Raw genomic sequence first — 12031 nt, forward strand, 5'->3', positions numbered from 1 at the left:
TGTATAAAAAGAGAAATGATAAAGAGCATTAGCCGTTAACTGAAAATGAAAATGGAACAGTATAAGCACTTGTTGGGTACAAATTTCGCTCATTGGGAGGAGGGTTTGCATCAGACATTTTAAATTACATTTTGTGTTTTTGGTTCCAAACGCTATCATTATGTCCAGTGATTGACAGTGTTTTTGAAGCTGGGCTCTTTAGTCGCTCTCTGGGTGGGTGGAAGTAAATGTTACTATTAAAATGCCAATCATGGAGTCTGGATGTTCTCTGACCTGCATTGAACTCCTCTGGTTTTGAATCCTGACACAAGGCGGTGTGTGTGACGTGTGTGTTTGCTGTTTCCAGGGAGCAATCTGTTGCCACTGCTGCCTCGCCACAAAGAGGTTAAACGCCATTTTACAGCCCGACTGAGTGATGTGAACACATCTGCTCCTTTTCTTCTTCTCTCTTTCACGCGTACAATCTCTAAAACACACGCACAGACACACATACAGTGAATACAGATAAATGTACTCTATATGGATAAAAACGGCACATTCAGTTGTTCTTTACCACTCACATGCACACAGTGCTCCCTCCCCCTTTTATTTTATGTTTTTCCTCAATGGAAGGAGAAACCTTTTTAGCTACTCTATGCTAGCGTCATGAATGGCAATGTTTAAATGATAACCAAATGATTAATGACATTCCCATCAGCCTCAGCTGTACTTTGTGTTTAGTGCCAGTTATAAATGTAAACTAAGATGATGGACATTATGCCTGCTAAACATGTTAGTATTGTCTTTTTGAGCATACTGATATAACAGGTGTGATCTTGTGTTGTGTTATAAAGACACCACAGGCTAGGATTCCCAGTTGAGTTGGTTTATTCTGATAATGGACAAACAGTGAGGTCACTGGACTGTTCTGGAACATGTATCTTCAGTAATGATGATAGTAGAAATATAGAAACACTCACTCACTCAAATCTACAATAGCACGAAAGTCTTTGTCCATGTTACACTGACATTTGCTTTTAGCTCAAATCACCATTGTGCCGAAGTACAGCATCACAGAGCTGCTTGTGTGGCTGTAGACTCTAAATCTTGTTCAAGCTTCACCAGCAATGAAAGAGTACAGATGGAAAAAATAATGGAATAAATATCCAACTGTCAGTGTCAGTAAAAGCACCCTCTCTCTCAGAGTTTGTGGCTGGGGTCTGCTTGACAAATAAAAACTGTCCTCCCAGCTCCCAACCTCCCAGTGGTTCGTCGTCCAGTGGTCACTTTCCAGGATGTCACTTCCTGCACCGAGCTTTTATGTGTGTTTAGGGGCTTTCACTGCACCGTCAATGTCAGCTCAGAGACGTCACCTGAATTTACTTCTTGTGAAAGAAGAGCACTGACACGGGCTGATGACAGCCTGCCACCCAACGAGCTGTGGTTTCTTAATGACAAGCTGCTGAAAATAGAGCACTTGATGTTTTTGTACCAGGTTTGGGTCTGTGTAGGAGGCCTGAAAGCCTGAATGGAGCCTTTTCAGAGGACATAAACAGCCTCCAGTCGATTCATGTCTAGAACTCAAAGGAAAATGTCGAGCAGATAGATAAACTTTTGTACTGTATTTCTGTTCATTTAGATCTACAATGAGGTGATCCGTGACCTGCTGAACCCATCCTCAGGCTTCTTGGACCTGAGAGAAGACTCTAAAGGAGTGATTCAGGTTGCGGGCATCACAGAGGTGTCTACCATCAATGCACAAGAGGTGAGACAAGCCACCCAACCGTGCGTGACAAGACTTCTCATTTATTTTAATCAAAACATTCGGATTACATCCAGCAACAACTGCACACGTGAGACCTCTGCCTTTGTGTTCTCAGATCATGGAACTGCTGATGAAGGGCAACAAGCAGCGCACCCAGGAGCCGACAGCCGCCAACCAGACGTCGTCTCGCTCCCACGCTGTGCTGCAGGTGGCCGTTAAGCAGCAGAGCCGCTGTCGAGACGTCCTTCAGGAGGTCCGCTTCGCACGCCTCTTCATGATCGACCTTGCCGGCTCCGAACGAGCAGCGCAGGTGCGTTTATAAATGCTCAGTCAGGAGGTGTTAAAGTGGCTGAAATAATATTGGTAGTTTTACAGGTGCACATATCGAGATGGGAGCATTCACTTTTCTGCCAAACTCAAGCTCACAGACTTGGCTAATGTATCTGTTACATACACAGCTTCCTTTAAAACACATTACACATGTAGATCCTCAAATTTACAAGCGTCTGCTCTGTGAGCGTCTGCTCTCTGGGGATGCTTGGCAGCGTACCTTTACAACAGTCCTGAGAATTGAGGTTCCCATAAACTTCAAGGGACTTTAATAAAAACCTCTTTATATCTGCCATTATGCCCCGCTATGTAGCTTATTAAAGTAATACACCAACCTTTTGGCAAATGGAATCACGTTCTAGTGACGACGCTTTGCAGCTTCACAAAAGAAAAAAAATCACATACAGCATGTAGGGGGTTATAATAAAACACACCCTTTACAAAGAAACAAATTCACAAAAAAGAAAAAGTAGTAAAAATATAGAATATTGAAGATGATAAGGACTTTCATGGCTGCTCAAATGAAACATTTTTACAGCAGGGCCAGCTTCATTCTGTGGAGAATATCGTCCCTGGTGTCGCACCAGTGCGGTCGATACTTGAGTGGAGGAGAGCAGCGCTGCATTGTCAGACAGGATGAGAAGACCATGCGAGAGCCGATTCACATTCTGGGTTTTATTATTGCTTTGACCTTCTCTTTTTAAGCTGTCAAGTGAGGACATTGAAAAGTCTTTGCTCAGTTTGTTGTACTCTTTTTATGCAGTGAAGTGAGGATGTTGAAAGTTATTTGTTCAGTTTGTTGAGTCTGCTTTTGTCGAGGTCAGATGAATAGCTCGTTATTGATGCCACGTTAAACACTGCCACCTCCTTGCACGCCCATGAGAACAACATGCAAACAGTCAGTGAGAGAGAGAGAGCACTTACTTACCATGGAGACGGTTTGAGAGGTTCACAGCCCTACTATTGATGGACAGCACATATGGCCTCCATTAGGAATTGAGCAGAACAGGGAGCTGTTTGTCACTTGAAGCAACAGGGAACATTTTCTCTGCCTCAGAAGAAGAGGAGTGAACACGGTTAGTAAAAGCTGAGAAGGTAATGCCATCTCCTGGGCAAGAATGGAAACAGCCAAGAGTCTTCAGAGGTTAGGGTGCCCTGGTGGCCAAAGGGTATTGCTCTCTAACATTAAATATCCATCACTTAATAGGCAACAAGTTACAAAAAAAAAACATCTTTAAGTATCATTTATTAAGGTGTTTAAACTCAAAAACTCAGCTTATCTGTCTCATCAGGACTGTGCGAGTGCGATCAGATTTGATTGACCTTAACCTTAAATCTATCTATCTATCTATCTATTAGACCCAGAATAGGGGTCAGCGGTTGAAAGAGGGGGCCCACATCAACCGCTCCCTCCTGGCTTTGGGCAACTGCATCAACGCCCTGAGTGACAAAAACGGCACCAAGTACGTCAACTATCGAGACAGCAAGTTGACTCGACTACTGAAGGTACGGCAATTTAACAATTTACAGGGGACCATCTCCAGGATATCCTTACTGTATTTTGTGATTCATTCTCGTATTCTTTTTTTCTTCTGATGTCTTTGATTGACAGGACTCGTTGGGCGGGAACAGCCGAACTGTTATGATAGCCCATATAAGCCCCGCCTCTGTGGCTTTTGAGGAGTCTCGTAACACGCTGGCGTACGCCGACCGTGCCAAAAGCATTCGAACACGGGTGAGAACTCATATTTCATGTTTTAGCCTCATCTATCTTTACTACAGTTTAAATAGAGACGAGTGGATTTAATGATACAATTAAACATTTCTTGAAATAATACTTCACTATAAAACATAATAGTATAATTAGGCAGTAATATTACACTTTGTTTTAATATATCTTCGTAAGGATGAGTAGATATAGTTACAGCTTTTTACTCCGGATTGTAAGATATTTGTTGCCAATAAAGCAGATCCAGGTTCAGTAATCGTATTTACAGTGTCTCTTTAGGTAGAGCGGGTTGTCCGCTAATCACAGAGTTGGCGCTTCCTCCTGTTCACATGTCGAAATGGCAATTACCATTTAATAACATTTCATTATGTGTAGTTCCTTCCAAGAACCAAAGTAAGCTACTTGGAGTTAGAAAATGCAGCTTTCGGTGTGAAATTTGAGACCCATATAAATATGTTAAATACTCTTGTCTTTTGTCTTTGTCGTCACTGTGTGCTTCAGGTAAAGAAGAACCTGATAAATGTGTCATACCACATCGCTCAGTACACCAACATCATCTCAGACTTGCGCTGCGAGATCCAGCGGCTCAAGAAGAAGATTGCAGATCAGGCGAGCCGCCAGCTTAACCCAGACCGGGCTGACATCCGCCATGTCCAGGGTAAAGTCTTGTCCACGCTGCCTCCTCCAGCACAAGAAGAATATCTGCCAGATGAAGCTGTTTTCTAATATTTGTATTCACTGCCTGTTTTATTTCCTTTTTTCTCCTCTCCTCCCTGCTCATCATCATCGTTTCTCTTCTCTCATAGCGGAGGTCCAGGCCCACTCCAGCCACCAGAGTCGGGCGGAGATGGACCAGTTGAGGGAGCAGCTCCTGGATGCCTTCCGCCAACAGATGGACATCAGGAGGAATCTGATGGAGCTGGAGAACAGCAACATGGGGATCCAGATCGACACCTCCAAGCACCTGCTAACCATTGCAGAGTCAGTGTTTAGGATTTATATCTTTTAGTTATTTTCGTGTTAACTTTGACAGCCCTAATGTCTTTCTTTCCTCCCCTATCTGATAGCATAAATACAGCAATATGTGACATTCAGGAATACAGGTAGTTGACAGAAAGGTTGTATGTCTTTCTATCTCCTAGCTGGGAGCAGGAGCGGAGTAGACGCAGGAGGAAGTGGCGGGCCGAAAGGAGGAAAGAGAGTGTCAATAAGGACGAGAGCGAGAAGGACTCTGACTCCCCGGAGTCTCCTCCAGACAGCACAGAGACCCAGCAGGTGGCGATGGCCCGAGAAAACCTGGTGACACTCATGGCTGAACAGAAAAAGATCCACAAACAGAAGGTAGGAACTACTTTCTCTTCTAATGGCTTCTAAATAGTCTGAAGCTCGGATGTGATTTTATTAGAAACAGAAAAAACAAAATGTGCACACGTCTTAGACCGCTCTTCTCGTCCTCAAGGCGTCGCTGGAGCGCAGATTTGTGGAGCTTCGGGATCGGGCCCGGCGCTTGGAGGAGCTGCTGCCTCAGCGGGTGAGCTCAGAGGAGCAGCGCGAGGTCCTGTGCCTCCTCTGCAAGGTCCACGAGCTGGAGATCGAGAACACGGAGATGCAGTCCAACGCGCTGCTCAAGGACAACGTCATCCGCCACAAAAACTTTGTGGTGCAGCGCTTCGAGCAGCACAGACACCTGTGTGACGAGATCATACAGCAGCAGAGACAGTTCATTGTTGGTGAGTCTATCAACTCCAAAATGTGTTGAAAAGCCTCTATTTAATATGTGTTGTTTGGTTCATTACTGTGTCGGTCCTTTCCACAAATCTGGCTTCTTCTCTGTCATTTCCCTTTTTCCAATTCATTTGAGCCGAATGTCACAGTTCCCCTGAGTTGATTGGAGGGTTATTGAGTTCACCTGTTGTGCAGGGTGTGGGGACCGACTCCTAATTAGGAACTGAGAGCAGCTTGGAGGATTTCCCCTCTTGGCCAATCAGTGTGTGATGACACACTTTCTTGAGGGCTCAAGAGAGGTGGAGGATTGCACACTGAGGGCTTTCTGATCCTTCGTTGCATTAATGCAGACCTCATTTTAGCAGATCCAGTCAGAAATTCTGATCTTTAGGCCCTTTTGAGACTTCTTTGCTGTCTTAACTTTTCTGATTGAAGATGAAACTTAGCTGGAGTGAATATTAAAGAACACCTTTCCACTAAGTTACCTGCATCAGGGCAGAACTTAGTGATACTTGTGCAAGAGGCAGGCTTTTTGTTATTTTATTTATTGGGTTTGTTTTCAATGAAACTCCCCTTTATACACATAGATTATTATTGAAGAGGCATTTTTCCATTATTATTAAAGTCCAGATGAAATGAAAAATGCCTTTTTAACCCTTTTAGATCACCTTCCCAGTCATATTGTGCACCTATTTAACAATATATGCAATTTTCTTTAAAAAAAAATCTATTTCTTTTGGGGGTTTGAACTGTTGTTCAGCCAAAACAATCCTCTGAGCAATAGAAGTATTTTGACATCGCCTCTATGCTTTAGTTCTGATATAGACCACAGGATTTATTCACTACATTTAGCCTGGTTTTAGACCACATTTTAAAAACATCATTACATATTTTAAAAATGCATAAAGGGAAATTAATGTGTAAATATTTAACATAAGCACTACAACGTCTAGGCTAAGACTAGACGTCTACTAAACTTGCTTTTCAACCTTGAATGACCTTAATGTAAACTAAACACCTACAGACAAATAGTCGTATAATACACACCTATTAAACATATTCTCAACGTGAAATTACTCAGTGGGAACATATTTAATAACGTTGAAATGATGTTTTAAATACCAACTGATTAATCAAGAGAGTAATCTGCAGATTAATCGCCAATGAATAGTCTGTTTTTTTTGGTTTAGGCACCGTGAATTTCTGGTTTACTGAATTATATGTTTGTGTTCCAGACCACAGTCTGCTGGTTCCTCCTCACCTCCAGGAGCTGTATGAGATGTACATGAGGGAGCTGGATGAGAGGAAACTGGACAGAGCCATGGCCCTGGATAAAGTGACCACCAGACACACCATCAAGGTAGCTCCTGCATGACGAATAACATTTAGAGACTAGATTATACAAAAATATGAATAAGGTTCCTAGATGAATACTAATACTGATAATTCATAATCATTTCCAGGAGGGCTCTCTACCCAAGATCACCCTGCCCGGTCATGGTCGTGACAACATGCAGGACATGGACTCGGACCAGGAGAGCGTACGCAACATGTGCTCCGATAACCGACGAGGCCAAGCCAAAATCCGTAGACACACTCTGCCCCCCATCCTGCATGAGCCTGAGCTGTAAGAGGACCTCTTCTTCATATGTTTCACATTTAGAATCTATAACTGCATTTAGTGACATCACAAAACCTCAAGTTCATCTCTCAGTATTGTTCTCTCTCTTTCCCCGTGTCAGCGACAACAACAGGGTTTTTAAGAGCAGCCCTCACGCCAGGCAGCTGAAAAACTCGGCTGTCGTGACCCCGCCTCCCATCCACATAAACGGGAAAGGCAACAGAGAGGTGAGGACAATTCTAACAAGCAGCATTCACTCCTTTTCAATAGCTATCCCTGAGAGCTGCCTCATGCTGTGAATTCATACAGTCTAGTCTGGTGCTGCTTTTCGCTTCAAGCTATACGGGTTCCTGTTTGAATTAAAGTCACACAGATGGTTCACTCTGGTAGAACATTTTCATTTTCAACCCACGCTCCTCCACAAAAGAAACTCCAACATAAGTTTAAATATCTAATTTTTCTCTTTGTGCAAATGTGCCAGGAGTGTGACTCATAGAATGAGATGAAGTAAGAAGAGTTATGAGAATCCAAACGCCCTATTCAAAGTGAAAAAATTAATTGTCGAGAGGCACGGAATTGATTCAGATGGCACTCAGTCTGACCTCGTCTGGAAGCAAAGGACTGCAGTGAATGTCTGATCATAATGTAACACTCTGCACCTCCGTGTTTGCAGCTGCAGCCGCTGGCTCCTGAGAGCTCTCTGAGCTACAGCCATCTCAGCCACAGCGTCAGCAGCCACCTGGACTCCTCGCCCGAGAGCAGCGAGGCCGGGGCCGACATCCCTCTGTCACAAATTGGTAAGAGGTTCTTGAATGAACGAATGTTTAGCTGTGCCAATAAAAGCATTATGAGTAATTAACTTTCTTTTTGTAGTATCCCATTAAAGGGGCTCTATGGAAGAATCAGAAATTGCTGTTTGTTGTGATGGGGGCTGGTCGTTTGTTGGCGTTAGGGGACTCCATTTATAACCAAACGTTAGCTATCGTTGCACACTGTTAGCCCTGTAGCAGAGCCGGAAATTAAGGCACTTGCAAGCGTGCATGACGTCACATCCGTTGGATTTTCCCAGAAAAAATTACCCGCATTCTCCACAATAAAAGCAGTCTACAGGCTGATAGAGGAAACCCAGAAAGTCGCGGAAGGTCTCATTTTTTAGGTTAAGTAACAACCTGTTCACACATTGGCAATAAAAAACAATTGAAAAATGTTTCTATGTGTAAAAACTTACGTACAGTCCCTTTAATATGTGGTAAAGAAAGTGAATAAAGTAAAATAACAAACATATCCCTGTGTCTCTGCAGAGCGGCAGCAGATCCTAAAGGGGGTCCAGAACATCGTGGTAAAAGCAGCCCGTCGGCGCTCCAAAGCCCTGGAGGTGGACGTCCTGCGGTTACCCCCTCCCCCATCTCCCCTGGACCCCAAGAAGCAGAAGAGCAGCCTCTCTCTGAGTGAGGCGCCCCCTAGAGGTTTGCCAATGCGGCGCGGCAGGCAGCCCAGCCCCGAGCTCAGACACGCCACCTCGGACGACAACCTGTCCAGCAGCACGGGCGAGGGGCCCGGCCTCCAAGTGACCTGGACACGCCCACGCAACCGCCAGATCGCCACCAAAAACCAAACGCCCCGCGAAGTGGACTTTGAGGCTCGCCGCAAGAAGAGACGCTCACGCTCTTTCGAGGTCACCGGTCAAGCAGTGAGTGTTCTCTAAATTCTGCGTGAAGAGTAATATTATTGTCACATTTATGAGTTTGTCCTCAGGAGACACTGATGTTTACATGAAGTATTAATGCAGCTCACACAAAGCAGCAAGTGTTTTGTGGCCACTAAGGGGAAGAAAGGTTTGCGTGAGTTAATCTCTTCCTCCTCTCGCTTGCAGCTGCCTCAAACCAAGACGACCACAGCTCAGAGGTTCCGTCCTCTGGACAGCACATCAGACCACTATCTCTACAACAACGCTCATCCCCAGGCTCCCCTGCTCCGCCCCCAGTACAGAGGGGTCCCTCCTCTCGCCAAAATCAGGGCGCCGCACAACATCCAGCAAACAGGTGAAACACTGTCACTGCCAATGTTAGTAGACTTAAGTGACGTTCCTCTGTAGCGACCTTTTTTACTGAGCTTTGTTTTGTAATGTCTTCCTACAGGCTCTAATGCAGACTCCTCCACAGGCCACATGAATAACCTGAAGCGAGGACCCCAGCTGCGGCAGCCTCAGCCCCTCCTCTACATCACCACCACGGGCACCGGGGGCCAGCGCACACGCAGACACTGACTGAGCAACCACCAGCAATTTATCCTCAACACCAGCACTAACACCAGCTGAGCCTGGCGGGGAACCCAACGCACCCCCCAGCCCAACAGTTAACCCCTCAGTGACTGACATCAGGCCAGACTGTGTGAGGCAGTACGACACCGAGTGACGGCGCTGACAGGCTCTGACACCTACAGACGCCAAAGATTGCTAGACGTACGGTCCGTGTTCTGTTCTGTCACGTGTTTCCACTTTGCTGTCGTGCTGAATTGTGTGTTATCCTCAAGTCAGGATGGTGTCAAGCTCACTATGAATGCAACACTGTACTAATGTCTGTGCACTATGAGTATATACAGTTTGGTCATGTTCAGTGCTTGTTATGAAGCTAATGGGGGATGTTTATGAGGCTCAACCTCATTGAAATGACTGGTTTTATTAGACGAAGCATACAAAAGCTGAGAGGATATTAAACTAACGGCAATGTAAAAATTGTATAATGAGAAATGGCCTACTGTCAAACTGTTTCAGCATAGGATTTTTTCTTGTAGTGAGGTTGTTTCAATTAAATGACACACTAATATTTGATCATCTTGATTGTTGTGCACTTCTGGATTGAAACTCAATGTTTTATTCTCACACGGCCCGGGTCTATGCCTTTTCTTACCCAAACGTGACCGTTTAATGTCATGTCTGTTTGTGTAGACGTGTTGTACCGCAAGTTGCTTTTTCCAGATTAGTCGGCTGTTATTTTTACTGAGTTATTTAACTGTTGCCTTTTCTTTTATGTTGTTGTCAGCGACATTTGTTTTCATAATTACTACTTTCTATGCTTTATTTTGTACATTTTTTTATTTGTACCCAAATAAATTCAAATGAGATAAAGTGAAAAATTGCTTCTTCTTTTTTTCCCGGTGAAAACAAACAAATCGCTGGCTGCAATAAAAAGCAGACGACTTTTATCGCAGTGAATTGTGTGGTTTCAAGAACGAGAGAAAAAGAGAGTGTCGTGATAATGTTAGTTTTGTCACATTACACATCTGTGCAAATTAAGGACAATCTGTTACCATGACATTTCTAAAGTAATTTCCACTTCAATTAAATTTATTTTTATATATCGTCCAATCATAACAGAAGTTATTTCAAGACATTTTTCATATAGAGCAGGTCTAGACAGTACTCTATAATTTAGAGACCCAACAAGAGATCCTCCATGAGCATGCAAGAAAAAACTTAATGAAGACATTAATGATTGAATCAAATGCTTACATTCAAAGTATTCCGAACAGTTTGGGAATTGTAAGATTTAAATTTTCTATAATGTCATGGAAAAGAAGTGTGAGACTAATAGGATTCATTCTACTGATTGGATGTGTAATATTCTAAAATGTCCACTAGATGGTGAACAGTTGTCACGTGAGCAAAAGACAATTAATCTATCCAGCATCCAAGCTACAGTACACCATCTGATGGACCATCTCCCTAATTACAACACACATGTTTTTCCTATAGAGAAACTTGAGTAGTTAACTTTGCTTGATTTAGCATTTATAATTCAAGTTTGGGGTCTGATATTGGAGGTTGCATTTATTATTTATCATAAGCAGCAAGTCTCTGTCTGTGCTATTTTATTTCCTATAATTAGACTTTACCCTGGGACAGTGGTCCCCAAACTTTTTCACGTCAAGGACCCCCAAAATTGACACAAATTAGACCCCCAATTGATAAGATTTTGTCCCAGCGTCCTTCATCTGATAGATTTTTGCTTTTAGATGTTTTATTACATAAAGTGTATGAAACCCATGATCAAAGTGGTCATACATTCTGTCATTGTGTTATTTATGCATGGAATTATAGTGAATATAAATTATCCCTGAAAACCAATACCCTAGGATTATAGGCAACTATTCAGAAAATACAGATCAGGATAAATATGATAGAGTGTTGTTGGAAAAAAGCTGGCGTATTATTCCGTCTTCTGGTTGAAGGATGATTTATTTTGGTAGCAAAACCATCATTTCAGAGATGAAAAACTGCTCTGTGACCATAAACCTTTCTGCAATACACAGCGAAAGCTCTAATTCATTATTTAGTTTTAAAACTCACTGACATGACTAATCAGTGCTCTGAGGAATGATTAGTCATGATCTGGCAAGGGCATCCACCCCTGCCCATATAATAATAATAATCACAGATGTTTGTATGAATTTGATGAGTAAACAGTTTATTTTTGTTCCAGATATGAGCGAGTTAGCAATCATCCAGATAACCCAGTAAAATGATCTGCTTCTTGCAGACTCTTGCACCAATTGTCTAAATCAGAATCACATGGATCCCTAGAGGGACATTACAGTTGCTCTTACATAAACATAAATAAATAAATAGGTAGATAGATAGATAGATAGATAGATAGATAGATAGATAGATAGTAACTTTATTGATCCCGAAGGAAATTCAAGTTTCCAGCATCACAGTTCCATAGTGCAAAACATGTTAGTAAAAAGGCAGTAAAAAGTTAGTAGTGCAAAGTACAGAAAAATATACCAGATATAAAAATACAAGGAGATGAAGAAAACTGTTAAAACTGAATATAGTGCAGGGTAACAGCTGTGATACACGACTATTTAAAAAGTGAATATA

The 12031-nt window shown here is 42.9% G+C and overlaps 1 protein-coding gene across 2 annotated transcripts in view; it reads left to right on the forward strand.

Moving 5' to 3' along the window:
• The window catches only part of kif19 (kinesin family member 19), a 36993-nt gene extending 26709 nt beyond the window's left edge, over positions 1 to 10284 (forward strand). The window contains exons 6-20 of one of the 2 annotated variants that reach the window (XM_037755659.1): positions 1619 to 1744; positions 1860 to 2054; positions 3434 to 3580; positions 3687 to 3809; positions 4305 to 4461; positions 4610 to 4784; positions 4946 to 5144; positions 5263 to 5533; positions 6764 to 6888; positions 6992 to 7155; positions 7271 to 7376; positions 7823 to 7946; positions 8451 to 8839; positions 9023 to 9191; positions 9312 to 10284. In XM_037755659.1, coding sequence (XP_037611587.1) covers positions 1619 to 1744; positions 1860 to 2054; positions 3434 to 3580; positions 3687 to 3809; positions 4305 to 4461; positions 4610 to 4784; positions 4946 to 5144; positions 5263 to 5533; positions 6764 to 6888; positions 6992 to 7155; positions 7271 to 7376; positions 7823 to 7946; positions 8451 to 8839; positions 9023 to 9191; positions 9312 to 9415 — 2574 coding nt within the window. In that variant the 3' untranslated portion in view covers positions 9416 to 10284. Of the gene's footprint in view, positions 1 to 1618; positions 1745 to 1859; positions 2055 to 3433; positions 3581 to 3686; positions 3810 to 4304; positions 4462 to 4609; positions 4785 to 4945; positions 5145 to 5262; positions 5534 to 6763; positions 6889 to 6991; positions 7156 to 7270; positions 7377 to 7822; positions 7947 to 8450; positions 8840 to 9022; positions 9192 to 9287 lie in introns of both variants that reach the window. The other variant, XM_037755658.1, reaches the window with a different exon arrangement.
• Positions 10285 to 12031: the final 1747 nt, after the last annotated feature.

Source organism: Sebastes umbrosus, chromosome 20 (assembly GCF_015220745.1).
Source record: "Sebastes umbrosus isolate fSebUmb1 chromosome 20, fSebUmb1.pri, whole genome shotgun sequence".
NCBI lineage: Eukaryota > Metazoa > Chordata > Actinopteri > Perciformes > Sebastidae > Sebastes > Sebastes umbrosus.